The sequence below is a fragment of the Arabidopsis thaliana genome, chromosome 4 (assembly GCF_000001735.4).
Source record: "Arabidopsis thaliana chromosome 4, partial sequence".
Classification (NCBI taxonomy): Eukaryota; Viridiplantae; Streptophyta; class Magnoliopsida; order Brassicales; family Brassicaceae; genus Arabidopsis; species Arabidopsis thaliana.
In genome coordinates, this window is record NC_003075.7 from 9,637,051 (window position 1) to 9,664,491 (window position 27,441).

A 27,441-nucleotide genomic window follows, 5' to 3' on the forward strand; every position below is an offset into this window, starting at 1 on the left:
ACGCAGCCTAATTTTTGATTAATCGAACTAACCGAAATTACTAAAATATATCATTTCTAGTTAAACATATACAAAAAGTTTCTTAAAATATGAAGTTTTTTAAATTATAACCAACTAAAATCTGAATCAACCAAAATTATATACAAATAGGTGATCGAATTTAATTGAATAGACGAATTATGTGAAGTTGCTATAATATATCATGAATTTTGATTGGTTTTTCCGCTATAACTCGCAAACTTGTGAACGATTGCGATTGTTAGCATTTAAAACATATTTAGAAATTTACTTTAAATTATTTTGCACCACTCAATATCGCTAAATTTCAAAATCTCATTTCTAGAAATATTTGCGGTTGCAGACGATAGCGGCTAGTCACAAGAAAAAAGAAAATCACATAAGCGACAAATACTTAGATCATATATATATATCTATATAAAAAAAAATCATCAAAATCATAGTATCAATTCAAACTGAAGAAAGACAAAATATGAACATAAGTATTGTAAAAATATTGTCGATCTTGAAGATCTACGAATTCAAAACACAATTTTTTTTGTAGTTTGTCATATTACTTGATGTAGTTTTTGGTGATCAACCAAATGCATGAAGTAATAATAAACATATCACTATGATATTTATTTGTTTTTTAATAATTTTGTACTACTTTATTTATGGTTTTTCTTATTAGTTTTTTTTTTTTATTAAAGTTTTTCTTATTAATTATGTTTAAAAAATTAATATTTAATTATAATAATATAAATTTTGCACTTAGATGGTCATTGGATGTATGTAAAAAAAAAAAAAAATCATTGGATGATCTTTAAATTTGTATGTTTTTGTTGTTAACCATTATATTTATTTTAATTTAAACATTTCACCCGTAAAAGTTAAAAGTTTATGTTTTTAGATATTTTTAAGCTTTACAGGTCAGTCTATATCAGGCCACCTAGTGAGCTGGAGAAGAAAGGAACAGCAAACTCAGAATGAACTAAAAAGGTCGAGATTTCTTGATAGCGCAATGACCACACAGACCAGAGTTCGAACCTTCAAAAGGGAAATATATAATTTGTTTCTTAGTTTCTCGAGTATCTACCACCTCGAGATCTGAAAATCTGATTCTACCTTTCCATTTTCTTTCTCAAAAGTCGTGGCTTTGAGAATAGTTTTTTCCTCTTCTTCTCATCAGACTCGGTTTCCTAGTTGACTCATTTTCAAGATCTGGGCATCTGTCATTTCTTTAATAAAAGCTTTCTTTTTTTATTTATCCCTTTTGTTTTCAGCTGCTGGTTGCTTGTAGTAGGTATAGTTTTGGGTGGCCTTACTTGCTTTTCAGCAAAAGCTGGGAGATTGAGATTTCTTCTTCTTCTCTCTCTTTAGTCTTTGGGATCTGCGCATTTCTCAGAAATTATATGGGACTCTCGAAAGCATGATGCTTTTTGTTGTCTCACTTGTAATTTGTTCGGGACTTTGTTGCTGAAGAAAACTAAGCAATGTCTGTAGAAACATGGTTCATGATTCAGAAGACTACTACTAGCTCATGAGTTCACTGGTACTTGGAATTAAGATGATTGATCAGTTCATCAACTTTGTAATTCGACCTCCTAGGTACTTCTCCACCCTCTTTAGCTCTTTCAAGTCTCAACTTTTTTGCATTCAATTGATAGCTGTTGGGGGTGTTTTGACAGGGCTGAGTATGATCCTGATCAGTATTTGTGGGAGAAGGAGTTTAGCCTCGGTGGCACAAAGTGTAAAAGACAAGACTTGGAGGCAAGTATGGGCACCTAATGATTTAGTGTTTTCTTATTGTCCTCTTCAAATTCTGGTTCCTCTTGAGGTTAACCTTATAGGTCTCATGTTTTTGTACTCTCGTAGCTTACAAATTCGAGGGGTCACACTTTGCGTTGCAGTCATTATGTTCCCTCATCTTCTCGGGAGGATACTCCTCTCCCCTGTGTTATATACTGTCATGGCAATAGGTACATAGATACTTGCACATCTCTTTTAGGAACTAAGAACTTGTTTATGACTAGTTGAATAAATAAGAACTTAATCCGTTTGTTTCGGAATCTTACCAGTGGATGTAGGGCAGATGCAAATGAGGCAGTTATGGTTCTCCTCCCATCTAACATAACTGTTTTCACCCTTGACTTCTCGGGGTCAGGCTTATCTGAGGGTGATTATGTAAGCCTTGGCTGGCATGAGGTGTGTTTTCGGGTCTTACTTTCTCAAGGTTCTTCGTCTTTTCCTTATCTAAATTTTTTCTTCTTAAACTTAAGCTAGAAGGATGATCTCAAGACTGTGGTATCTTACCTGAGAAACAGCAATCAAGTATCCCGTATTGGACTTTGGGGACGATCTATGGGTGCAGTTACCAGGTTACTTCTTGAGCTACTTTTCAGTCACACTTAAAAGTAGTATTAGTAGTTGTGTTGACTATAGATTCACCAGCTTTCTAAAGGTCTATGATCTGAAAAGTGTGTCAACTCTCCACATTTCATCTTGTTCTCTCCATCATTTGATGAAGCGGGAATATAATGTGCAGCCTTCTCTATGGAGCAGAAGATCCTTCAATTGCTGGAATGGTCCTAGACAGTGCATTTTCAAACTTATTTGATCTGATGATGGAACTAGTGGATGTCTACAAAATCCGACTTCCGAAATTCACAGTATGTTCTCCTGCTCTCTTTAACCTCAACTGGTATTCGTCATAGCAATATACACCTGAAACTGGACACTGAGTTTATATAACACGAAGAATGAAATTAATTTGATTGAACCTGCTAATAAAAATGGAAATACTAGGAATGAGGCTCATATTTCCACATGGCTAAAAGGGTCCATATTAGTCTCCTTATCCATTACAATCAATGGTAGCGTATTCTAGACATTTTCTTATGCTTGCAATGAAACTTTAACTCCTTTTTCAATTAGGTTAAAGTGGCTGTGCAGTACATGCGGCGTATAATTCAGAAAAAGGCGAAGTTTAATATTATGGATCTCAATTGTGTTAAGGTGTTTTATAAGCACCTCTCCCTATTCTTTCTTGTCATTTACTCCAAGTAAGGTAGTATGTTACCATTTTAGTGAAGTTTTCGATTTTCCCTCCAGGTTTCGCCCAAGACTTTTATTCCAGCTTTATTTGGGCATGCAAGCGGAGACAAATTCATCCAACCTCATCACTCTGACCTCATTCTCAAGTGCTATGCGGTACTTACATAATTGCGGTTTTTATGTTCAAGCATATCAATCCTTTTTCATTTTTATGTACCTATCTTCTGGAAATTTGCAGGGAGACAAAAATATCATCAAGTTTGATGGTGATCACAACTCTTCGCGCCCGCAGTCTTATTATGATTCAGTATTAGTATTCTTCTACAATGTTCTTCGCCCGCCTCCAATTTCTTCATCTTACTCATCTAAACTTGAAAGTTATTACAGTTTGGGAGATGTCAATAGCGCTACTGGTTTGGATGAGGTAATTTGCACTCCATGGAGCAACCCTAAAATTCAGTCATGTGTTGCTTTCTGTTATATTTCTGCATTTAAGTACTATAGAAAACAAAGACATTGCCTAGACATACTGCTAGAGTCACTAAAGAAGCGGCTAGATGTTTATGATGGTTGAGAAGTGGTGATCTCAGACAACAAACAATAGAAATTAGTCTCCATCAAAGTTAGCACGGTAATGATCATGCCCCAGAATCTAACTGCTTGGTTACCTTGTACTGCCAGAGTTTTCTGTATGAGATCATATCTGGTCTTCGTTCGGCATGTATCGATGTTGCAAGTTCTTCTTCTGCACCTCCTGCCCCTCTAACCACAAAGCCAACGAATGAGCTCCTTTCAGAAGCTATGCCCATGATAGATACAGTATACCTGTTCTCTTTCTTGCTAGAATTTTCTTCCCGTTGCTTGGTCTATCCCTTTTGATAATCTATCAATAATGAAACAGGATACCGTGCTTGTGGAAGATAATGATCACAACGTGGACGACCCTGAAAACTTCGAGGTAACTGGAGCATGTGTAAAAACCATAATAAATGGTGAAGTAGTAGTAGCTCTTAACTATGTTTCCATACACCAGTTTTGAAGCTTCTGTTAAAGACCCTCAAGTATTGCCTTAGGAGCCCTGGTCACAGTATGTATTTTGATTGTTATTTGGCAGGGAAAGCGTATTGATCAGTTTGAAGAAGGCTGTTCATTTACAAGCTCCAACAGGGAAAGCTGGGGCAGATGCTCTTCACTAGGAGGCACTGAAGAAGATGAGAGTTTGACAGCTGGCGAGGGTGATCAGGTTAATGTTCTTTGAATCTGTTTTATGAAACATTTTGATATTTGGTGAGATGGGGTTTCGTTTCTGATATATTACATTCCAGGTCGAGAAAACTGCTGATGTAAACACGGAACGAAAGCCAAGAGATTCTAGTAGAGAAGAAGAAGAAGAAGACAGTAAGGAGAAGAAGATTAAGAACGGAGGTGAAACAGATGCAAAGAAGCCTAGACACGAAAAATTGGAAAGATTGGAGGCCTTTAGCAAAAGACTGCGGCATTACATCCTAAAGCGAGTAAACCATAGAAGACATCGTTCACCTTGACAAACAAAGTTGAAGAAAATGCTCTAATTGTTGTATATCTCTGAATCTTGTAATGTACACTTCTCCTTCGACTTGGCAAATGGAATCACACGTGGCCAGTTTAACCTCAATCATATCCTTACCATTGTTTCAAATGCCATGCAAATGGGCTACATTTCTTAGAAACGCAAAACACATCTTCATTTTAGATATGTGAATAGACAAAAACATGTATTGTCAATCTGTTCTGAAACTCACCACAACACAGTCGCTAAATTGAACTCCAAAACGAAATACATTACAACAAGAGAAAGAAGAAAACACATTTTTTCTATATCATATGTTTCCCATCTCAGCCGCAGCACCCTCTTCTTTGCTGTGAGGAGGATGCATCTTTTCCACCAAACGGCCCTGGAGTTATTCCAGGCTCATTTGCCTCATCAACCACACCATCTTGAATCCTTTTGTATATTGTTGCGGCTGTCTCGACGAATGCCTAGCCAAAAATTAAAAAACACGAAACACGTCGACATAATGATTTAGACTTTCTATTAGTGTGTTAGGACTGGAGTGGAACAAGTAAGAAACTGGTGGAGATACAAGAAGTTGGGGAACACTAGAGAAAGCATGTGTAGAGATCTCTGTTTAAGCCTAAACATTTGAATGAATGCATGGGGGCTTTTACCTCCTCGACATTGTGAGCAGTCTTAGCAGAGGCCTCCATGAATATAAGACCATGCTCCCTAGCAAACTGTTCTCCTTCCTCTGTACTCACTGTCCTTTTATCTTCAAGATCACACTTATTCCCAATGAGCATTGTCGTCATATTTTCACTTGCATGCTGTCTTGCCTCTTCTAGCCAGCTGGCTAGATGGTTAAATGTCTCCCTCCTGTAAAAACGGATATCAACAATATTGTGAGTCTTTACTGAGACAATGACATTTTCAAAAATATACAAATCTAGTTATGGTCCCTTTATCGGAAAAAAAAATGAGAACAAAGAAAGCTTAAATCAATCATGCTCAACTAGTCAACTTCTAGTTAGCTATTATATAGTCAGAGCGTTTTTCTAAACGCTATCGTATTATTAGATAAATAGCGGTTTTCTGGTACTAATAATATTCATTTTTCCGGTATATATACAACTCAAGAAATGAAATTTCTTTCATGATCAAGTCAACTCTTGATAACAAAACAAGGAAAAAAATAAGTGATTTTACCTTGTGATATCATATACAAGCAATGTACCGGCACGCCCTCTATAGTATGACCTTGTAACAGACCTAAATGATTCTTGACCAGCCTACCATGCATGCCACGTATCACATAGAAAGATTAGTCAATGCAAAGGATGGGATAGGAGGTTCAAACTTACTTTAAAGTCTAGGCTAGTGACTATAATCCCATGAATTGTGGGAAATAAAGACATGAAATCTTGACGCATAGGAAATCAAATTGCATAATATATGGTCAAGTCGGTGGTCAAAGAAAATCAGAGTATAAAAGATCAACCAAACCAGGGTATTTCATTTCAAGAAAATAAGATAGATTTTTGACGTGTATAAAAAGTCAAGAAGTAAGTTGAAAGAGACCGTATCCCAGATCTGAAGTTTGATGGGTTTGTTGTCGATAGTGATCGTCTTGGCCCCAAATTCAACACCAATGGTGAGATCATGCACTGCTTGAAACCTCTTGTCGGTGAACTTAAGCAGAAGGCATGATTTCCCTACTCCTGAAACCAGATTCAAAACTCAATCAACATCACAAGCCCCTCGAGCCCTAAATGTTTCTTGTCCACCAAGAAAGGTTGGATATGAATTAGATTCATATGATAAGGATTGAAAAGAAAAAGAAGCAGAAGGAGTTACCAGTATCACCGATGATGATATACTTAAATCTATAAGCATAAGACATTGAAGTGGACGAATCTGAATCCGTAGGTTCAGACAAAAACGAATCCCTTCTTCTCCTGATGGGTAAGGTCAAGAATCCGACAATGTCTTCACTTTTAACGTTTTTGAATGTTTCTATAGAGTCTTAGAAACTTCTAGATTGTGTCACTTAGAGATTTGGTGTCTCACCATTGGGATGATTGTACAATGATTGGAGATTGATGAGTCTGTTGTGAAGGTTGATACGTGCCATTTCTTTTCTTCTTAAATAAGGCAATAGCCTCTTATTTGGGGTCCCATGATTTGGATCAAAAAAAAAAAAAAAAAGGTCCTTTGATAAAATTTAATATATAATTAATAAATTTCAACATAACAAAAAGTACAAAAATATAGAAAATTAAAAAAATTATCCTCTATTATTTTTCTAGTTAGCTAAATTAACAATTTTAAAAATAAATGATAATCAATTTTTAGTGATTTTATAATTTTAATCATAAAATAGATAAAGATCTAACAAAAAAAAGTTTAATAATGATTGGCAAAATTTAGTTAAAAATCTTAATATAAATTTTGCCTCAGGCCTCCGAATAACTTGTCATAGCCCTTGTAAGTTGTAAGATAAAACAGTTTCTTTTGTTTGTGACTTTGGCTTTTTGTTCCTTTTCTCAATTTGCATGTCTTTCTGGTCCAATATTATGATTGCTTGAGCTCATTTTACCCCCTTGTTCAATTTCGTTGTCGTCTGTTCTGGTTCACACTCAAAGACGGTTGGTTTTCCAGCAAATCCAGAGAAATATCAACCTGTATTGTCGACCATTGCAAACTTGCTGGCGTTTCAGTATTTGGTAGGCTTTTATTTGAAAGACAAGACAGCACGCGGAACAAAAGCCAATAGACTCTAGTAAAGAAGAAGAAGAAATCATGTGAAACAACTGCAAAAACCTAGACACGAAATAGCGGGAAGGAGGGCTTTGTTAAACGAGTAAACCATGAAAGACATGGAAGGCATCGTTCATCATGACAAAAGCTAAAGGGATTACTTTATTTGTTGTATAACACGGTAAATGGAACCACATGCAGCCAATACAATTTTCTCCACAAACACTGAACTTACCTTCATGATATGATTTATATCCTTACTACCTTTTCCAGTACAATGCAAATGGGCTACATTCCTACCTCCATTAGATCCTTACGCAAACACATCTTAATTTTTAGATATATGAATAGGCATACACGTGTATTGTCAAACCGTTCCAAAACCAACCACAACACAGTCACCAAATCGAATTCCAAAACGATTTACAACTATAGAAAGAAGCAGAGACATTTTTGCTATATCATATGTGATCATTTTTACATAATGACATAGACATATTTTTCCCATCTCAGCCGCAGCACCCTCCTCCTTGCGAGGTTGATCCATCTCTTCCACCTGATGGTCCTGGAATTCCTCCATATCCAACTTTGATTCCATATGACTCATTTGACACATCAAACACACCATCTTGAATCTTCTTGTATATTGTTGCAGCTGTCTTAATGAATGCCTAGCAAAAAATCACAACACCAGTCGAAATCATGTTAAGTAATTGGGTAATTGGCAAATATACCACATTGGAACGTATGGGGGTTTACCTCCTCAACATTCTGAGCAGTCTTGGCAGAGGCCTCCATGAATATAAGACCGTGCTCCTTTGCAAACTGCTCTCCTTCCTCTGTACTCACTGCCCTTCTGTGAGCAAGATCACACTTATTCCCAATGAGCATTATCGTCATATTTGCATTTGCATGCTGCCTTGCATCTTCTAGCCAGCTAGCTAGATGGTTAAATGTCTCCCTCCTGCAAAAAAAACGGAGGTAAAAAATATCGTAAGTGTCTTGACTGAAACAGTTATAAATTCAAAAACACAAATCTAATTCTGGTTCAGATCTTTAGGAGTCGAACTCCAATCTAGAAAAGAAGAATAACGTCTAGTTACTACTTACACAAAAAAAATAATTTGCTTCCCTGATCAACTCTACTTTTGATAAACATACAGAAAGAAGCAAATGATTTACCTTGTGATATCATAGACAAGCAATGCCCCTGCAGCTCCTCTATAGTATGACCTTGTAATAGACCTAAAGGATTCTTGACCAGCCTGTCATTACAGAGAGATATTAGCCAAGACAAAGGATATGAAACTTCAGAATAGCCAAGTCGCCTAGTCAAAGAAAATCAAAGCATATATGATGATGTGCACAAACCAATCCAGGTATTCATGAAAACAAGATAGAGATACATCATGAAAGTTGAAGAAGTAAGGAGAAAGAGACCGTATCCCAGATCTGAAGCTTGATAGGTTTGTTATCGATGGTGATCATCCTAGCCCCAAATTCAACACCAATGGTAAGGTCATGCACCGGCTGAAACCTCTTGTCGGTGAACTGAAGCAGAAGACATGATTTCCCCACTCCTGAAAATCAGAATCAATATACAAAAATCAACATCACCAAAGCTTCTCTCGACCCCTAAATCCACTAAAAAAAGTTGGATATGACACAGATTCAGATCAATTCGCTTTTCAATTTTCGCAACGAAACATATATAGGTTTTGATCATCTCAATTCCAAATGGATTGAAGAAAGATAACGTAGCAGAGAAGGAGTTACCAGTATCGCCGATGATGATATACTTGAAGAGATAAGCATAAGACATTGAATTTGAAGAATCGAAAAATCCGCAGGTTCAGGCGAAAAATCGAATTCCTTCTTTAAGACGATGATGAGAACGAGAAGAGAAGAGAATCTTTTTTTCTCTATAAAGACGGAGATTGACGGTTTGTTTTCCAGCAAATCCAGCGATGCATCAACCTGTATTGTCGCCAAATTTCAATCTCTATGTCGTTTCCTATTTAGTAACCGCACTGCTTGACGTTTATTTAAATAGAAAACGACATGCAGTCTGTTTATAAAAATAAAGCTGTAACCTTTAAAAAGTTGCTATCTTTGCACCCGAGAGAGAGCTCAGTGAAAAAGATGGGAAGCGGTGTAGGTGTAGCTCTCTTTGCCCTCTCCCTTCTTCTCGTCTCCCATGAGGTGGAATCTGCAATCGGCGTGAACTGGGGAACGTTGTCATTTCACAAGATGAGACCTTCCACAGTGGTGGATCTCCTCAAAGCAAACAAGATCACCAAGGTGAAGCTTTTCGATGCGAATCCAGATGCGCTTCGAGCGTTAATGGGTACTGGAATCCAAGTAATGATCGGCATTCCTAACGAGATGCTCTCAACTTTCAATTCTGATTTGTTTGTCCAGCAAAATCTCTCTCGCTTCATAGGCAAAAACGGTGCTGATATTAGGTATCTTTTCTCTCAGAGTATATGTGTCTTTAAGCTATGATTAAGCAGAGGATTTTACCAATATATCTGTTGAATAGGTATGTTGCAGTAGGGAATGAGCCGTTTCTGACTGGTTACGGTGGTCAGTTTCAGAACTATGTAGTCCCAACTATGGTTAACCTGCAACAATCTTTGGTTAGAGCAAATCTAGCTAGCTATGTGAAGTTGGTGGTTCCTTGCAACGCAGATGCGTATCAGTCTAATGTTCCCTCTCAGGGGATGTTCCGGCCTGAGCTTACACAGATTATGACTCAATTGGTTTCGTTTCTCAACTCCAATGGCTCTCCTTTTGTGGTTAATATCTATCCTTTCCTTAGTCTCTATGGGAACTCGGATTTTCCACAAGACTATGCCTTTTTTGAGGGGAGTAGTCATCCGGTTCCGGATGGGCCTAACACTTACTATAATGCATTTGATGGGAACTTTGACACTCTTGTTGCTGCTCTCACCAAGCTTGGATATGGTCAAATGCCTATAGTTATTGGTGAGATTGGTTGGCCTACAGATGGAGCAGTTGGTGCTAATCTCACAGCAGCCCGGGTTTTTAATCAAGGGCTCATTAGCCATGTGTTGAGCAACAAAGGAACACCGCTCAGGCCTGGATCTCCTCCTGCGGATGTATATCTTTTCGGTTTGCTTGACGAAGGAGCGAAAAGCACACTGCCTGGTAACTTTGAGAGGCATTGGGGAATCTTCTCTTTCGATGGACAGGCCAAGTATCGTCTCAACTTAGGACTAGGCAACAGAGGACTCAAGAATGCAAAAAATGTGCAGTACCTTCCTTCAAGGTGGTGTGTGGCTCACCCATCAAGAGACATGACCCAAGTTGGTGACCACCTCAGGCTTGCTTGCAGTGAAGCAGATTGCACAACGCTCAACGACGGGGGCTCGTGCAGCCAGCTTGGTGAAAAAGATAATATCTCATACGCTTTCAACAGTTACTATCAGATGCAGATGCAACATGAAAAGAGCTGTGACTTTGATGGACTTGGCATGGTCACCTTCCTAGATCCTTCAGTTGGTGACTGTCGATTTCTTGTGGGTGTTACTGATATAGGCTTATCGTCAAGTACTGAGCCAATGGCAAGGTGGTCTATCTACCACATTTGCATTGGACTATTGATCTGGACTCTCACAATGTAGATTAGGGAAATTTTTCAGTGTTACATTATTTAGCGATATAGTAGATATAGGACGGAGAAATTGCATAAATATAGGGTCAGATGTATTTTATTGTTAAGCTGAAAAGCTGAACCAGTGTTATCTCTGTAATATCTTCTTGGGGTCTATATTAGAAAATCAGAACCACTAAAACTATGGTACCTTTGTTGTCAATGTACTGTCTAAGATGAGACTCAAATCGGTTATCATCAATTAGATTGTGATCATCACTATAGATTCATTTCCACTAATCTTCTCGTCTTTATCTATTGTAACTTCTTAAGTGCTTCCTGGAGCTATCTGTTACACATGTCCTTGAAAATTCTTCTTCTCCAACAATGGTCCCTAATTTGACATAGGACCAGATTCCCCAAACCCTGTTTCGATTTTGCAAGGTGATGTAAGCTCAAACAGCCTCAGGTCCTTCCAAATTTCTGTTGCACCCTCATGTGACACAAAATTTTTGCCACATTAACAAGTATCAATTTATCACTGATTGCACATTTTTTATTCAGAAATTAAAAGAAACATAGACATTTTCTAAGTCTCTATACTATAAGCATGAACAAGAATCTCAAATTCTATTTTCGGAAGGGAACATAAGATCTAAGGCAAAAGAAGTCATGCACCAATACATAAATGTCAGAAGAATAAAACGGAGAGAGGCCCGAGTATGTCTCTACTTCTGCCTCTTGTAGATCTTAGCCAAGAAAGATTTTAGCACTGCTTGAATTGCTTTACTCTGGTGAGCTTCGATCAACTTTGTCAGCTTCTCATAGCTTTCCTTCTCATATTCCATGAACGCTCCCTATGGAATAATCAAGATCAAACGCAGATTTTGTTACATATATATCACATCTCTCATGTTCTCTACTTTCATAAGCAATAATTACGTTCTCTTATTCTACTTGGTCTAACTAACGAAAGGGTTTGAGTTAATGCTTAGTGGCAAACCTCGAGATCAAGCTCTTTGTAGAGAGCTTTCACCTTAGCAACGTTTGATGGTTCGGCTTTACCATAGTTCTCCTGAAACATTGAAAATTTATTCAGTCCAGTAAACATGCTGATCCTGCTTCAAAACTAGATACAAATCTTATGCAGAAAATGATCCTCATACGCATGAGAAAGAAACTGAATCTCACGTATAGTATCTTAGTTTGTTCTTCACTGCAGCGTTCCAATGCCTTAACTACCAACCAGGAGCATTTGAAATCTTCTATGTCTGTCCCTATCTGTGATATACGATGCATGCTTGGTAAGATAAACACAAAAATACAATAAGATCAGCTTTGAATACCAAATGTGTTGGCATAAATTTTCACCTTGCCAAGTGTCTCAGGATCAGCAAAACAGTCCAGATAATCATCCTATGGAAAAGAAACGATATCAACTTAATAATATTGCTCTCGCGGATCCTGAAATGAGCCTTATGTAAACTCTCGTGTATTAGTATCTAACTAACTACCTGTACTTGAAAGTAAATTCCCATGTCAACAAGAACAGTCTTCACATCAGTATGGTTTTCCAAATTTTCTCCCGCCATGAGCAATGCGCAAGCAACCTGAGTGCAATAATCAGTGAGGACCTCTGTTCACAACAGACTTAAAATGTTTCATAGACTTTAAATGTTATCAATTGCCTAGCAAATAGCAATGTTTAACAGATCATCTGATTACATCCAATGGTATCGGTCAAACAGAATGTGTCTAGCTTACGAAATAAATTATGCTGCAACCTCTGAACCTACGTGTGACTCTATATATATATATATAGAGAGAGGGATTCAGAGTACTCACAGGAAGATAAAATGAGTAATAAGCTGTTTTGTACTCAACAATACGCCGATGGCTGCACGTTTTAGAGCAAACTATAATCATCAGTCAAACACATGTAATCCTACTTCACTACATCATCCATTAAAAATTTGAATGATATCTCTCACATTTGCAAGGAGTACTTAGACAAATCTTTTTCTCCATCAAAGGTGGTGATCAAATCAATCATCTGGCCGCAAGCTGTTTGAAACTCTACCTAGAACAATGTAAAGAAACTTTGAACAAGCTGGTGATAACTGTAAGTCGTAATATTAAGAGAAGGATGAAAGAGATAAACCTCGTTAAACAAATCAACGAGGTCAACATAGTAAGGCATTTCCCTGAAGTGCTTTTTGAGAATCCTGTGGATATGATTGCGAAGTAGAATCCCATCGTTAATGGCAATCATACCAACCTTTGGCTTTCTAAACCAACAAGGCTGGCCACGGCGTGTGACAGAGTTGTCCATGATGTCATCAAGCACAAGGAAATAAGCTTGAAGCTGCAAATGCAAGCAAATACAAAATGAGCATTGAGATGAAAGATAAGAAGAGAAGTAAAAGAGGAATTACCCATTCAATGCACCAACCAAGAGCACATGAGAGGAAAGTCTCTTTCTCCGTCAAGTCTTGACCTTGCTTCAACAGCTTGTAGCTATCAACCACAGAGAGACCACGATTTAGCTTCCCTGCAAAACAGAACACACACAAGTTTTGTTTATGAGCTGCTTAAGTTTGAAGGTAATGTCTGAGTGAAGCTTCTCTCACCTCCGCGTACATTGTAGTCAAGCATCTGCAAAAAGAGGTTCCAATCAGCAGAAACAAATTCATCAAAGGATCTGAGTTTAAGTGAAAATGGAAGTGAATCGAAGGAGTACCCGTTCAAGCCATTGACGAGATTCGTGGGTGAATTCAAAGGAAGGATCTTGAAGCAGATCAGACTTGAGAACAGAGTAAACGTCGAGGAAGGTTGATTTCAGATCCGCCATTGATAGGATCAAGGAAGGTGTGCAAAGCCAAATGTGGAACCTGATTGTTTTAAGTGTGTTCCTCGGATCATGCTTATATCGCGTCACGTGACGTTCTTTAAATGGGCTTTTTGTGGCCCATTTAATTGAGCCGTCTAAGGCCTGCTTATCTCAGAAGTACAGTATATAAAATGTACGTGAAATGGGGAAAACATTTTTAAACAACTCTAAACCCCTAATTTTGTATTGCAGAGTTTCAAAGGATGACGACAATGTCTGATCTTTCACCAGATTTGGTAGGGGAGATTCTCACTAGGGTTCCGATGACATCTTTGATTTCAGTACGGTGTACTTGCAAAATGTGGAACGCTTTATCCAAAGAAGGTATTTTCTTTAAAGCAGCAAGGAAGCAGTTTATGGGATTCACGATGATGGATTCTAGGGTTTGTTCAATGAAGTTTGATCTCCAAGGAATCCGAAACAACGAACATGACTTTGTTGATCCATGTATAAAGCAAATTGCTAAACTTGATCAAATCGAGGTATCTAAAGTCCTTCAATGCGATGGTTTGTTGTTATGCGTCGGTAAGGACAACTCGAGGCTTCTAGTGTGGAATCCTTATTTAGGGCAAACAAGGTTTATCAAACCAAGAAAAAGGTTTAACAAACTCGAATGGTACGCTCTCGGATATGACAATAACCACAACTACAAAATCTTGATGAACTATGATACAGGGCACCTTTTTGGTTACGAAATCTACGACTTTAGCTCTGATTCATGGAGGGTTCTTGATGTCAGTCCCGACTGCCATATACCGTTTCATCAACAGAGCGTGTCTTTGAATGGAAACACTTATTTTCTTGCTCAAGAGAAGATAATTGTGGAAGGAGAAGAAGAAGAAGTAGTAGATGAGATTGAAAAGTTTTTACTCTGTTTTGATTTTACTACAGAGAGGTTTGGACCGCGTCTTCCTCTGCCATTTCACTCTGATGTTTTGGAAACTGTGGCTATATCTTGTGTTAGAGATGATCAGCTTGCGGTGTTATATCAGCGGTTTGAAACATGGGAGATTTGGGTAACCACTAAGATCGATCCCACTGCGGTGTCCTGGAGCATGTTTTTGTCAGTGGATATGGAACCACCCACTGGTTGTCAGTTCGATGATGAAGCTGGGAGCTTCTTTATTGACGAAGAGAACAAAGTCGCTGTATTTTTTAATTCAGACTTGTTTAACCCAAGAGTAGAAAACCGAAACCGCCGCTACCCGACAGCTTACATCATTGGACAAGACGGATACTTCAAATCCGCGACTCTCCGGGAAGCTCCCGATCTCGTAAAACCTGACCCCTACGTGTATTGTTGCCCACTTGTGTGGTCTTCTTATGCTCCAAGCTTAGTGCAACTCTAAATCAACCAGCCGGACAAAGAGATAATTACTCCCTTTGAGTCGTTGACGTATACTATTTTTGTGTGTTTGCTTCTTCCATCTAGTCCCTTACTGTTTTTGTGTGTTTGATATTTATCATAATAATAAGTATTTGGCTTTTATAATTCTAGTTTAGTACTTTGTCCAATTTCACATCCAAACAAGAAGAAAAAAAGCAATGTTCCATGTTAATGCAGTTCATGTATTTACTGTTGAAATGAGATATATGAATAGTCATCAATCTCTCACTAAAGACATATTGGTATGGACATTCTAGTAGTTCCCTAAACAACCTAAAGCATATTTATATCTGCTACAAGTCTTGTGGTTTCCATTTTCTTAGTTCAGCATCAACAATACTGTGTGCTTCCTCTGCAATCTCTGCTTTTCGCAACGCGCCATCAATCGCAGCTTTTAACTCCTCCATCTCTTTAATCTTCTCCTCCAACTTTCTTTCCCCTTCTATTCTGCTCTCATTGATCTCTTCCAGCTGAGCCGCAACCGTTTTCGCTTTAAACTGTACCATTCTCTCTGACTCTTCATGCTTTCCTCTCAATTCTTCGTACTCTTTCAGTGATATTCTAATCTTCTTGTCAGGCTCATCATGTGTTAGACTCTCTTTCTTCTCAGTAAGGACTTTCATGTCTTCCACAGCTCTTTTCTCTGCGGTTTTCGCTTTCTCCACCGCTCTTCCAACTATCTCGAGCTGTTTCACTGCTTCACCCATTACCATATGTTTTGCTGCTGCTTCTCTCCTGAGTTCATCCACGTTCATCCTCATCTCTTCCGCTTCTTTTCTTGTTTTCTCTGCTTCACGCATGATTTCATCAACTTTACGACTCGCTTCTACCCATTCTCCTTCTTCAGCTTCTTGTCTCTCCTTCTCCTTTCCCTTCAATTCTCTGTTTTCTCTCTGCACTCCATCTAATTCCACAGTGAGTGAACCCACCAAGCTTTTGTATGAACTTTCTTCATCATAAATTTCTTGCATCGCACTCTTTGCCTCTTTGAGCTCGCCAGAAAGTTTAATCTCCTCCTGTAACCTCTCGTTTTCGGTAGATATCTCCATTAACTCCTCAATATCTTTCTTTAGCTCAGGGTCACAATCTCGCTTGAGATCCTCCAGCCTTTGCTTAGCTTCTAGCTTCTTACACACGTAAGTTTCTCTCAAGGCAATACTCTCTTCCTTTATCTGTTCCTCTTCCTCTTTTTTCCTTGCAGCATCAGAATTAAGTCGCTCAGCAGCATCACGCATTTCCGCTATGTCATGCGACATGTCTTTGATCTTGTTGGAGTTAACCATAGACGCACACTCTGCTTCCTCTGCCCTCTGAAGTTCAGCTAGTCTCTCTTCCACGGAGAGGTTAAACTGTTGTTTTAATTCCGCGAGCTCGTATTTCGCCATGAACAGCTCCGCGGTAATCAAAATGTAATCCTCTCTTGTGCTCTCTGTTTCTTGGTTTTCAGATTGAAGTTGTTCTAACCGTTGATTCATGGTGTGTTTGGTAGAGATAGCACATTTCCTTGAATGTTTGATGGATTCTAGTTTAACCCTTAAATCAGCAGCCTTTCGTTGAGCAGAGTCGAGATCAGAGAGAGCTTGTGCTTTAGCTGCGACAGAGCCATCAAGACATATCTTGACTCTATCCATTTCTTGTTCGGCTAACAGAAGTTGCATCTCCTTATCCGACACATCCGTTGTTGTGTCCTTAACGAAGAAAGAAAAGATATTTATAGAGAGACACGTTTTGTAAAATGAGAGAAAGAGGCATGCAGAGAGGAAGAATGTGTGTATACCTGAGACTGAGAAGAGGAGGAGGAGGAGAGACGAGGTGGTTGCTTCTTGGAAAAGCTAACTTGACGGAATAAACTAAGGGCGTCTCTAACGGATTGGAAGGGAGCGCGGGTGTCAATCTCTCCCACCTCACTGCTCCGAGGAGGAGTCTCCGGAGGCATCACCGGAGCATCCGTTCTGATCTTCGCCATCAATCCTCTCAACACAAACTTTTACGTAATGAAGCAAAGAGAGAGAGGGTTTGATGTTGATCCTTAGGATCTTTGTCTTCCAAATAATGAACTAGAGGGTCGCCATGTTTTGCGCTCATGTCTTTTGTCACTCTAAGGTCTTCCTTTATCTATTTGTCTATTTTCAATTTTGATTATTAATCTTGTTTTCTTTTGTTGGGGGCATGGGCATTGGTAAACTCAAAACATCAATATCTTGACTCCTAAAATAAGAACATGTCTATATACTGATATATACATTATAGTATTTAGAAATAAGATAATTTCGTTATTAAGATGAATAATTGAATATAACCTGAGTCTAGAAGTTTATTAGTAAAGAATCTGGACCGGCTATTCTAAACTTGGTGCTTGGTGGTCATTTTGTGGATTTGGTTCGGATTTGTGTACCGTACCGTTCACCTAAACCCCTTGCTTAGTTATTCCTTTTGGGTTTATTTGTGTAACACTTTTGAAAACTATTTAAGAAATCAAATTTGTTATTAATATGTTTATAGTTGTGCAACTGAAATGAAAATTTTAATTAATTAAGATTTGATTTAAAACTATTGAATACATTTTGTATGTGTTGATATAATTTGTTTATTTTTATTTTTATTTCTATCATTTTATCAACAGTTGTTGGTTAATAATATCTTTTGTAAGAAATTATCTATAGAAAATAATTTAATTAACAAAACTATATATATTGCATTGATACGTCAACAAAAAAAATAACTCTACTTTAAAAATAACAATTAGATATTTCCTTCTTGGTAACTATCACAATTACATAACAATGACATATACAATTATATATATATATAACAATGAAATATACAATTATATATTTATATATATATATATATATATATATTGGCTATAAATAATAAAAGCCTGATGCACTTTTTAGTTAAAGATAACACTATAATTATGTGAAATTGTTGATCTTTTTGTGTAGTTATAATTGAGAAAATGCAATAAATAGAGATTGAATGAAATTATAATATTGATAGGTCATCATAGACACATCATTCAAATAAACATTTTTGTATTTATCCTTGGAGAGATTATTGATAACCAACCCACACAAGAACTCTCCCAAAAAAGTTGTCTTTGGGACAAAGACAAATGTCTAGAAGAAAAGAAAAACAGTTGGGGCAGGCTTGATTATTTGTCAATTGTGACTTTAAATTTAGGTTAGACTTTGAAACATAATATTAAAAAAATAAAGACATTTGTAAAGAAGAAACGTCGCATACCGTACTGATATTTGACCAAAGATTGATCAAAGATTGATCAAATTTATTAACTAGAAGAAGAAAAGAAGAAGAAGAAAGAAGGATTAGGCAAACAAGTAATTTCTACTATTATATAAGCAAGGAGATATATAATTAAGGAGTCATATAATTTGACCAAAAAAGATAAAAGTCAAATTATGGAAGAGGCATTTTTACTTATAAAAAAGCAAAATAAGGATCTCATATTCTTAATTTATTCAACTAATCCATTCATTTTTGTGTGTGTATATATATAACACATCCTTGCTTGTTCCATTTCTAAGCCAGTTGGTAGTTTTTCACATATATACGACCTTGAAGATTAAAGATGAGGTTCTTGTTGATGAGCATGACGTTGGTATTAATTGTGACGTTTGGGGAAGCATTTAGTGATAGATGGAGCAGAGATGAGATGGTGGAGATGGCTGGCTACGGCGAACAAAAACTCTCCTCTGTTCTTCTCACCGCCTCTCTTCTCTCTTCCTCCTCCTCCCCTATTCATGGTACGTAACCAGTTGGTAATAAGTGGATTGGTCCGTATTCCTTATATTATATACTACGAGATTTCTAACACATCATCATCATCATACAGGAGCTACTATTGGCTTCAAGTGCCATACTGGACATAGGAGGAGATCTAAATGGATCAAAGCTGTGACAAATGAGTTGGGGCAATTCGTCATCGATCTTCCTTCTCACCTCCACGCGATTCCTGACTTAGACAAGGCTTGTATCATTAAAACACTCTCTGTCCCTAAACCGTATCGATGCTCTTCCAAGATTCACAGAGGTATTCAACTCCTCTCCTCTTCCAACGGCTCTCGTGTCTATACAGCTGGAAATATCACCTTACAAGAGAGCACCATGTAAAAGAGACTGTAAATTAATCTTGCTAGGAAAGATCAGTCCTGACTTTATTTCTATATGGTTCCTTCTCACTTCTTGTGAGAAAGAGAGATAGTCTTTGTAAATCTTGTTCTTCATGCTCTTCTTGTATATAATAAAATTTATGTTTTCTTCAAGCTTGGATCTTCTTGCTACTACAGAGATCATACGATCCTGTAACTGATTATGATATATATATTAGATGCAAAGTTTGTTATGTTAGCCTAACAACCAAGGCAAGACCAAAAAATCTGAGAGAAGACATATATGGTTATGTATGACTTTGAGAGAGAATATGCATGTTTTTGTGTTTAGCTGATTCTGATTTACTTATAGGTTTCCAAGATAATTGCTAACATTCAACTAATTGGTAGGAGAAGAGAGAGGAGTTTTGTGTCATCATCTGGAAACATGGCTTTGCAATCCGATATACATAACACACATACACATCTCTTGATCTTTAGTTTTCACTTTCTTATAATCCATCATCCAATACTCAATATGTACAGTACAACCTAACATTAGACCATATTCTTTAGTATTCAATCCCATAAGCTTCTTCTTCCTCTACTGGCAACGTGGATTGGGTATGCGGCTGCACAACATAGCATAAACATATAAATATCAACTGTCTTGATGTTTGACTATGTATACTTCTCAAAAGACAAAGACAAACAACAAAGGATGTGATGACCAAACCTTCTCGGTAGTTTTGCCTTTCTACATAGTTTTGACTCTTCATTCAACATTGCCAATGCGTTTTCCTTTTCTCTCGCTGCGGCTTCCCTCTTTGCCTTCTTTGTCTCAACTTCAATGGCTTTCGTTAGAGCATCCACCTTCTTCAACAACATCTAAAAACAGAGGTATCTTAAGAGGTTTCATATAGTTGAGGATCTTAAACAACCACAAGAAGATGATGAAGTTACCTTGATTTCTTCATTTTTGGCATTTATAGTACCCTCTTTACTCTCACATAGCTTCCTTAAAGCAATCACTTCCTTCTGAAGCCTGTCATATAAAAACCCTGAAACCATATCTTCAGAATAAACATTTCCATCTTCCTCTGTTTTCCTTTCGCTATCTTCTTCATGTTGATCAGTCAATCCGTTTGCAGTAATCTTTGAATTCTCCATTTCATCACTTTCCCCAACTCTGTCAATTGGCTGATTCATAGCATGGATTCTGCCTGTAACTGAGCCTCTTAGCTGAGAACTAGACCTTTTCTTTGAGCCACCACCACTGGTCAAGAATCCTAAAATCTTGCCAGATTTTTCAGTCTTTGTAGTTGGAGAGACGAAAAACGTGTTTGGGCCCTTCAAGCCATCTTCTATGGTTTTCAGCCTAAGCTTTAACCTCTCCTATAATGTTTACTTGCATTAGAAACTACACTTTTTACCAACAGAATATTAACTACATAAGCAATCACCTTTAGCTGGGACTCAGCCTTAGCGGTTCTCTCGGAAACAGCGAGTTTATCTTTCAATTTCTGCATTTCTCCCTGCACACAGACACAAAGTTCAACACTAATGTTTCCCATATAAGCTAGTCAGTGTGTATTAACTGGATGTGTAAGTGAAAAGCAGTGAGTACATGGAGAATCCTTCTCTCTTCAAGCCATTGCTTTACAGGCATGACTCTATCGTTCTCATCTTTCCACTCGTTAGCAACTGCAAGTGCCACTCTACTTGCTGACACTTTGACTCTGGCTAGCTCTCTCTCTAAGGTTCTCTTCTCATCCTGGTAACGATGAAAAAATCATGTGATTTTCCTTTAAAACAAATGTGAGAATGAAGTACAAGAAACTAAACAGAACACTTGCATTGAGCTGGGAGATTTGGCGGCGATAGTCTCGAACTGCATTGGCGGCTGTTCCTCCTGCCAAGATCGCTTCCTCCAGTTCTACAATGCTTTGGGAGAGCTTCTCAATCTCCAACACTTTCTGGCGGTTAATTTTCTCAAGAAACTTGTTCTCATCCTGGCATATCTCAATCTGTCGTCGAAGTTCAAAGTTATGGTTCTGGACCTCTTCAACAATCAAAGCACGTTCAAGGGCACTTCTCAAGATTCTCTCTGCTTCAAGAAGCGCCGATTCTTTTGATTTTGTTAGACGTTCCAACGCTTTCTTGTCCTCTTGAAGTGCAGAAATCTGTCAAACAGTAGCATGTCAAGAAAATCTGGCACTTCACACTGATACAAGAAAGAAATTTGAAATACATATAGTCTTAAGAACCTCATGCTTGTGAATCTTGATCTGAGATTCAAGAGGAGCTATGATGGATTCTAGGGGTAGAGAGTCATCGTCCTGTTGGTGAGTGTAAACCCTCCTTAGTGCTTCTTCTGCAGCGTCCTGTGCCGCCAATGCATCTTCCTTCTCTTCTTCTAGCTTCTTCCTCTCCAACTCCTACAATCATGTCACAAGCTTAACTTATTCTAGTCATTTCTAATGTTTTGACATGAGTCCTTCACAAAGATGGTCTATAGTATTTGAGCAAAACCTCACCTTTTGGTCAACTTGATTCTCGGTGGCTCCAAGTTTCTCCTCCAACTTCCTCACGTTTTCTCTAAGCTGAAACAACACCAAGTAGCATCAATAGAGCTCAAGAAGCTCAAAAAGGACAGTTTGAATATGGAAAACATTGATCAAAAAAACTTATAGGTAAGATTGACTTAAAGTTTTTGTAGAACAATCACAAACAGAGTTGATGATCATCATGCATGTTACCTCCTTAAAGACTCTGTCTTTGAGCTCTTCATTTGTTCTCAAAGCCTCAACTTCAGCTTTAGCAGCCAAAAGCTCTTTCTCTTTTTCTGCAGAGTGGAATTAAAAGAAAGCAGAACAACCTCAACATCAAGCAAATTACTCATAAGGGTTGATGAACAATAAACAGAAAGAAAAATAAGAACCTTTAAGCTGGCTTTGCAGAGAAGAGGTGTCAGATACAAAAGGGTTTTCTGCTGCAGTCATTTTGTAGTCTCAACGGCTCCTCCTTCTTTGTTGCAGTATAGAAGATGAGTTTTGGTCTAAGCAGAGGAGAAATGGAGTCGTTTAATATATACACACACACTTTCAGAGAGAGAGAGAGGCCATTCCTTAAAGGAATTGACGTTGAAAAAGAGAGAGGGAGAGAGAAAGAGAGAGTTAAAAACTTACTAACTCTTTTTCCTCATTCTCAAGCAACCGTCTCCATTTCAAACCCTTGAGACAGTAACCAACCCTTCCCTCTTCTTCTTTCACTTTCATTACCCATTTACTAAATTCATATTCATCCTCCCTTATCTTTATTTTCAATTCTGAAATGCTTACAAGTTATTGACTTGTTCTGTTTCACTAATTATCTTCTTAGTTACACCGAGCTTGTCCTTAACATTTGGTTCATCATCATAATTACCTCATTCATGTTTTTCATGTTCCAACATTAGTGGTGTAGTTAATATTATTTTAAAGGGACACGGCGTGAAAATACAAAAAATAAAACAGCTACCACAAATGGAAATTAAAATAAAGAGAAGAGAATATAATCCAAAGGAAGTTGGAAGGAGAAGCAGCATATGACAGATATAAAGACACTAATCATAAGGATAAAGATAATTTAAATGATTGAACTAATTTCGTTTGGTGAAAACCCTTTTCTTTCTTTCCTGTTTCTTTATAATAAAAACCTATATTGTATCCCCTTTTTGTCTTTATCGTTTTTGATAAGATTATATGAATGTAGGTAACAACAGATAACAATTATGATAATCTTGAAATAAAACTAAAGCTTAATCATCTTCTAAACATGTATTATCCAAATGATTTTTGTGTTGCAGTTTGATTAATAGAAAGAGTAAGAAAGAAAAGTTGAAAACTTGGAAGAAGGAAAGCAAAGTGTGAAAAGGTGTTGCCTCAGCAATTAATAGCTTAACCGCAAAATATTGCACAAACCAAGCTTTCTTTGTATTAGTGGAAGTCACTCAATATCTCTCTTTGAATTATTAAAAATTAATTGGGATTTTCTCTCTTCTTTGCTTCCAAGTCTTAAGGTTTGGTTATTATTAAATCAAACAATGATAGAGAATTAGACAAAGAACACTTAGCAAGTATAATATAGAATCAACTGAGGTAAATGACCAAATTTGGAGAGAAATTAGGTGAATAACAACAATTAAGTCAATGGCAATATTTTATTTATATGAATATGATTCCCTAACAAAAACTAAAATCATAGATCCAAAATTCTAAACTCTTAACACATAAAAGTAACATGTTAGGGCAAAAAATTACTCTCCTGAATTTTGTTACTGAGTGCAAAATACTCATTAGTATATTGTTATTAAAGGCAATAAAGGAAGCTTGAGCCTTAGAAAAGTAAAGAATAAAATGAAGGCAATGACCTGTACTTGTTCAATCCATGGTTTTGTGGGTTGGTGAGCTCCTTTTTAAGACCTTATCAGAATTCAGAACCCAATCTGACCTGTAGATTTGTCTCATATTTTGTTACCTCACGACCTTTGTTCAGCCGCCAGTTGACTTATACCGGTATATATAGAAGAAGATCATAAAATGACCTAATCAATGTTTTGGTTATATTTCATTACTAGCAACCCACCCACAACCACATGACAATTTACAAGAGAAAAACAACCACCAGGTTTGGTTTGTATACATATATAACTTAGGTTGTGTTACAACTTAAAACATCATTGCACATCCTAAAAAATTTACAGCGACAGATGTGTTTTTGTTGTGCTCTTCTTTATCCACTCAAGTAACCATCATCACTATAACTTACCCAATCTAGTTTGGGTTTGGCTTCCACACGGAACATGTAGCCATGGGTCGTCTCTTCCAGAAGAGGTAGAGCGCTCCTTCATGGCCTCCCAGTTTGTAGTTTTTGTCATAAGCTTTCAGCATCTCACTCGCTGCAAACGCTGCAGATGTGCTGACCGGCCAACCCGTGAACCCAGCCATCATCATTCTGACCCTCCATATCCCCAGTACCTCGTGTCTCTCTACTCTCTCTGACTCCTCACATGCTATCATGTTCACTATGTCTCTTGCTACACAGTGTTGTTCTGCGCTGATTCTCTGCTTATCATCCCGTGGCCGTGCTGCATCTATCGACTCAAACATCGCTGTGTAGTAATCCAGTGTTTCCACAAACCGTGACAGGAATGGCGAGGTGTTTGTGTTGGATTCTTGCTCTACTAGAGTAACCAGTTTTGGGGAGAGGCTCTTGATCAGATGCAGCAGCCTGTCTCTGTGATTTTCAACACTTACGCTCTCGTCTGGCATGTGGTGTAATACATATGGGAAGTTCACAACAACAGCAAAGCCAGGTTCCAACCCGAGATGTTCCCGCTGCACCTTGCACCCAGACATGATGGCATCGTGAAACTCAAACGGGACACCACATGACTGCGCCAAAGTTGCAAGCCTCTCACCTACCAAGCTGAGTCCTCCCCCACGAGCATAGGTGGACTGTGAATCATCCACACCCGTCACACGCAGCAACGGCGGCCCACCAGGGCGTTTCGCAAGCTCCTGAATCAAAAACATGTATTGTGATCCCTGTGCAATCTGAAAATCGATAATGTGGACTCTGGTTTCCCCAGCTATTGCTTCCAAGATCTCAACATTCGCAGTTGTGTACGCGAATTTCCAGTAGGGGCAGATTTCATAGAGAACACTCATGTAAGACATCAGTTCCCTTCCCGTTGGTTCATTGCATTTCAAGGATTTGTATATATTGCTCCCAGACCCCTCAAGCCTCGCTCTAAGCCCTTCTGCCATGTAAGTGCCTAGCCGTTGGATCGGACTGCCTGAGACTGACACCATCTGTTCCAAGACATCAAGGAATCCATACGCTGTAGCGAAATCCCCATCAGCGACTGCCCGAGCAGCCTCCACCAGCACCTCTTTCAAGTCCAACTGTGGAGTCAAAGCCAAAAGTTCATCCCAGTTCCACGACTTCCCAGCAGCGGGGCTAAAACCTGAGAATTCTTCAACTTTTGTATCACCACTCAGCAGCGAGACCTCAAGTTCCCGAATCTTACTCTTGACTCCAGCTTCATCATAGGCAAGAGATGACACCCCACTCAAAGGTGATCCATAGACGTTGTCAGGGGAATGATGGAGATCCGAGATGCAAGACTGAGAGCCCTGAGGAGAAAACGGGCTCCGGCCAGATGTAATGCTCACAGAAGGAGAGTCATACGAAGGAAGACTACCAGAAGCAGTGGAGGATTCGAGGGTAAAAAAGTTTTCTTTGGACGGGATATCAGAGAAGCCTTTGTTGTCTTTCGCTTGAAACTGAGGTGAACAGTAGACTTGAGGATACAGCATGTGCAGTCCAGCCGCACTGTGATGTTTCTGAGACGTTTGCATTGGAAAAACCCCAGCAATACACTACACAGCTCCTGAATCAATCTTCTTTTAGCCAAATCACTCTCTACAGTGTAACTTGTTCAAACCAAGGAGAATAAAAACCTGCCTCCATGAAAACATCCAAAAACAACAAGTGAGCTACAACAGAGTAAAGCAACTAAATACAGACACTGTGATTTGTGATAGAAGAAGAAAAAAAAGGTCTAGTTGTGAATTTTTCTCTAAACAAACTCAAACATATGCGACAAAGTCTGCTCTCACAATCAATCACTCAAGTCATCATAGGGTTATCAGAAAACAGATCTGACATCTTTCAGAAATCATATATCGGTTTTTGCTACTGCCTTCAGATTTCTATTGCCAGATAAAAGGAACCCCAAAAAATGGAAGCTTTACACTCTCTATATATCTCTCTCTACAGAAGAAATTACATCTATTCGAAGGTTGGAGTCATACCCTAAAGCAGGGTTTTTTACCAGAATCAGGTTAAACTAAGGGATTTCAAAGCTTTAAAACCTAGGCTCCAAGTCAAGATTTTTACACAATCATCAGGATAAAGTTTAGTACTTTTGAATCAACACAAGGCAAACAAAGGGACAGGTAGACAAATCGATGTTGGGTTACAGGGAATAATCGCTTTTTGCGCCAAAACCAAATCAAACAAGTCATATCCTTTCAAAAACAAACAATCAAAAAAGGCACATATAAGCTCAGATTCCTAACCCCTAGGACCAAAAGCTTAAAACCAGATGAGAGCAGAGCTAAGGAAGAAGCAATTGTTCAATTTAGAAACAAATGAAATTGAATCGTTTTGACAAGAAAATAAAAAGGAGAAAGTGACTACAGAGATCACCATGAAAGCTAACCTTTTGAAGGAGAGAAGCTGAAGAAATTTTGTTGAATGGGAGATTTTTGTTGACAAGGGGACAAAAGAGAAGTTTTCCTTGCATACTCAAGAATCAGCTTGAGGAAGAAGAAGGAGATTGAGATATAATAAAAGTGCAAATTGTCATGACTCTCTTGGAGCTAATAAAATGCCCCCATTTATGTGGATTATTTACTTGAATGCCACTCTGACCATTGACTTTTGGACGGCAGTAGCTGCACTACCACTGTTTATTTATTAATTACTCTGTTAACGTCTAATTGCTTACCATTAATGAAATGCTTAAGTAGAGTAATCATAATGTGAAGTTTTGCCGAAATAGCGTGTGGACATAAAACTTATTAACTTAGGGTAGACTAATATACTCTTGTAATGTGTTTTCTACTCTTGTCGCTTTCGTTTTTTTTATTTACTAAAGAAAATACATTTTTAAAAAATTTACTTCCATAATAGAATATTTTGACTGTGGCTTCCATGGTCATGTAATTTTTTTTTTATGTTAACTTCATAAATTAAATCAACCCCCTGGTTAGTTAAGAAACAAAAAAAAACTTGTTAGTCAGTTACATCATAAAAAAAAAAATTAGGAAGGAATCATCAACAAATTCAAGCTTAACATTTATAATTAACAAGGATAACATGATATATCAAACTTATGGAGCATACTAAAATAAATGTAACATTTAAGTAAAAAACACTTTATTTTATCGACAAGCATTATAATATACCCAATGTCAAAGTTAATTTTTTCGTTTGTATTTAATAAGACTTCGGCTTTTAAAAACGGTTTCGAAATAG

At 37.8% G+C, this 27,441-nt stretch overlaps 10 protein-coding genes and 1 long non-coding RNA gene across 18 annotated transcripts; 5 read left to right on the plus strand and 6 right to left on the minus strand.

Moving 5' to 3' along the window:
- The first annotated feature begins 912 nt into the window (after positions 1 to 912).
- AT4G17150 (alpha/beta-Hydrolases superfamily protein) lies at positions 913 to 4,944 on the plus strand. 5 transcript variants are annotated; one of them, NM_117819.5, is made up of 13 exons: positions 913 to 1,608; positions 1,689 to 1,770; positions 1,876 to 1,979; positions 2,079 to 2,205; positions 2,284 to 2,378; positions 2,546 to 2,669; positions 2,935 to 3,015; positions 3,112 to 3,210; positions 3,293 to 3,478; positions 3,736 to 3,873; positions 3,956 to 4,012; positions 4,169 to 4,297; positions 4,380 to 4,820. In NM_117819.5, the coding sequence occupies exons 1-13, from the start codon at positions 1,541 to 1,543 to the stop codon at positions 4,596 to 4,598; spliced, it is 1,509 nt and encodes a 502-aa protein (NP_193448.2). In that variant the 5' UTR covers positions 913 to 1,540; the 3' UTR covers positions 4,599 to 4,820. The 5 variants fall into 5 exon arrangements, with proteins under 5 accessions (NP_193448.2, NP_001328384.1, NP_001328386.1 ...); NM_001341193.1 differs by having other exon boundaries at positions 977 to 1,608; positions 1,689 to 1,774; positions 4,380 to 4,943; NM_001341192.1 differs by having other exon boundaries at positions 960 to 1,608; positions 3,956 to 4,297; positions 4,380 to 4,818.
- RABB1a (RAB GTPase homolog B1A) lies at positions 4,809 to 6,688 on the minus strand. Its single transcript, NM_117820.2, has 5 exons — positions 6,446 to 6,688; positions 6,170 to 6,309; positions 5,798 to 5,880; positions 5,263 to 5,467; positions 4,809 to 5,073 (listed from the first exon to the last, which is right to left on the minus strand). The coding sequence occupies exons 1-5, from the start codon at positions 6,489 to 6,491 to the stop codon at positions 4,930 to 4,932; spliced, it is 618 nt and encodes a 205-aa protein (NP_193449.1). The 5' UTR covers positions 6,492 to 6,688; the 3' UTR covers positions 4,809 to 4,929.
- A 448-nt stretch (positions 6,689 to 7,136) lies between these two features.
- Positions 7,137 to 7,340, plus strand: AT4G06675. Its single transcript, NR_142021.1, has one exon. It is a non-coding gene; the product is annotated as an other RNA (long non-coding RNA).
- Positions 7,341 to 7,523: 183 nt separating this feature from the next.
- RABB1C (RAB GTPase homolog B1C) lies at positions 7,524 to 9,358 on the minus strand. Its single transcript, NM_117821.4, has 5 exons — positions 9,125 to 9,358; positions 8,789 to 8,928; positions 8,531 to 8,613; positions 8,108 to 8,312; positions 7,524 to 8,019 (listed from the first exon to the last, which is right to left on the minus strand). Exons 1-5 carry the CDS (start codon positions 9,168 to 9,170, stop codon positions 7,858 to 7,860), a joined length of 636 nt encoding a protein of 211 aa, NP_193450.1. The 5' UTR covers positions 9,171 to 9,358; the 3' UTR covers positions 7,524 to 7,857.
- Positions 9,359 to 9,415: 57 nt separating this feature from the next.
- On the plus strand, positions 9,416 to 11,273 carry AT4G17180 (O-Glycosyl hydrolases family 17 protein). Its single transcript, NM_117822.4, has 2 exons — positions 9,416 to 9,813; positions 9,891 to 11,273. Exons 1-2 carry the CDS (start codon positions 9,491 to 9,493, stop codon positions 10,993 to 10,995), a joined length of 1,428 nt encoding a protein of 475 aa, NP_193451.2. The 5' UTR covers positions 9,416 to 9,490; the 3' UTR covers positions 10,996 to 11,273.
- Positions 11,274 to 11,416: 143 nt separating this feature from the next.
- FPS2 (farnesyl diphosphate synthase 2) lies at positions 11,417 to 13,862 on the minus strand. 3 transcript variants are annotated; one of them, NM_117823.4, is made up of 11 exons: positions 13,705 to 13,862; positions 13,595 to 13,619; positions 13,400 to 13,515; positions 13,126 to 13,329; positions 12,956 to 13,044; positions 12,810 to 12,861; positions 12,479 to 12,574; positions 12,336 to 12,380; positions 12,156 to 12,245; positions 11,968 to 12,039; positions 11,417 to 11,821 (listed from the first exon to the last, which is right to left on the minus strand). In NM_117823.4, the coding sequence occupies exons 1-11, from the start codon at positions 13,813 to 13,815 to the stop codon at positions 11,693 to 11,695; spliced, it is 1,029 nt and encodes a 342-aa protein (NP_193452.1). In that variant the 5' UTR covers positions 13,816 to 13,862; the 3' UTR covers positions 11,417 to 11,692. The 3 variants fall into 3 exon arrangements, with proteins under 3 accessions (NP_193452.1, NP_001328530.1, NP_974565.1); NM_001341194.1 differs by having other exon boundaries at positions 11,464 to 11,821; positions 13,595 to 13,857; NM_202836.2 differs by having other exon boundaries at positions 11,477 to 11,821; positions 13,400 to 13,619; positions 13,705 to 13,796.
- Positions 13,863 to 14,057: 195 nt separating this feature from the next.
- On the plus strand, positions 14,058 to 15,203 carry AT4G17200 (F-box and associated interaction domains-containing protein; the record flags this gene model as incomplete). The annotated part of the gene is made up of 1 exon (NM_117824.1): positions 14,058 to 15,203. One exon carries the CDS (start codon positions 14,058 to 14,060, stop codon positions 15,201 to 15,203), a length of 1,146 nt encoding a protein of 381 aa, NP_193453.1.
- Positions 15,204 to 15,364: 161 nt separating this feature from the next.
- Positions 15,365 to 17,259, minus strand: AT4G17210 (weak chloroplast movement under blue light protein (DUF827)). Its single transcript, NM_117825.2, has 2 exons — positions 17,019 to 17,259; positions 15,365 to 16,929 (listed from the first exon to the last, which is right to left on the minus strand). The coding sequence occupies exons 1-2, from the start codon at positions 17,205 to 17,207 to the stop codon at positions 15,535 to 15,537; spliced, it is 1,584 nt and encodes a 527-aa protein (NP_193454.1). The 5' UTR covers positions 17,208 to 17,259; the 3' UTR covers positions 15,365 to 15,534.
- Positions 17,260 to 18,618: 1,359 nt separating this feature from the next.
- Positions 18,619 to 19,604, plus strand: AT4G17215 (Pollen Ole e 1 allergen and extensin family protein). Its single transcript, NM_117826.3, has 2 exons — positions 18,619 to 19,008; positions 19,098 to 19,604. Exons 1-2 carry the CDS (start codon positions 18,834 to 18,836, stop codon positions 19,373 to 19,375), a joined length of 453 nt encoding a protein of 150 aa, NP_567524.1. The 5' UTR covers positions 18,619 to 18,833; the 3' UTR covers positions 19,376 to 19,604.
- On the minus strand, positions 19,602 to 22,526 carry MAP70-5 (microtubule-associated proteins 70-5). The gene is made up of 10 exons (NM_117827.3): positions 22,295 to 22,526; positions 22,113 to 22,198; positions 21,891 to 21,956; positions 21,621 to 21,791; positions 21,210 to 21,536; positions 20,981 to 21,127; positions 20,817 to 20,888; positions 20,317 to 20,748; positions 20,090 to 20,241; positions 19,602 to 19,985 (listed from the first exon to the last, which is right to left on the minus strand). The coding sequence occupies exons 1-10, from the start codon at positions 22,353 to 22,355 to the stop codon at positions 19,958 to 19,960; spliced, it is 1,542 nt and encodes a 513-aa protein (NP_193455.2). The 5' UTR covers positions 22,356 to 22,526; the 3' UTR covers positions 19,602 to 19,957.
- A 1,016-nt stretch (positions 22,527 to 23,542) lies between these two features.
- On the minus strand, positions 23,543 to 26,759 carry SCL13 (SCARECROW-like 13). 2 transcript variants are annotated; one of them, NM_117828.8, is made up of 2 exons: positions 26,624 to 26,759; positions 23,543 to 25,859 (listed from the first exon to the last, which is right to left on the minus strand). In NM_117828.8, the coding sequence occupies exon 2, from the start codon at positions 25,755 to 25,757 to the stop codon at positions 24,168 to 24,170; it is 1,590 nt and encodes a 529-aa protein (NP_193456.4). In that variant the 5' UTR covers positions 25,758 to 25,859; positions 26,624 to 26,759; the 3' UTR covers positions 23,543 to 24,167. The 2 variants fall into 2 exon arrangements, with proteins under 2 accessions (NP_193456.4, NP_001328648.1); NM_001341195.1 differs by having other exon boundaries at positions 23,935 to 25,859; positions 26,481 to 26,744.
- Positions 26,760 to 27,441: the final 682 nt, after the last annotated feature.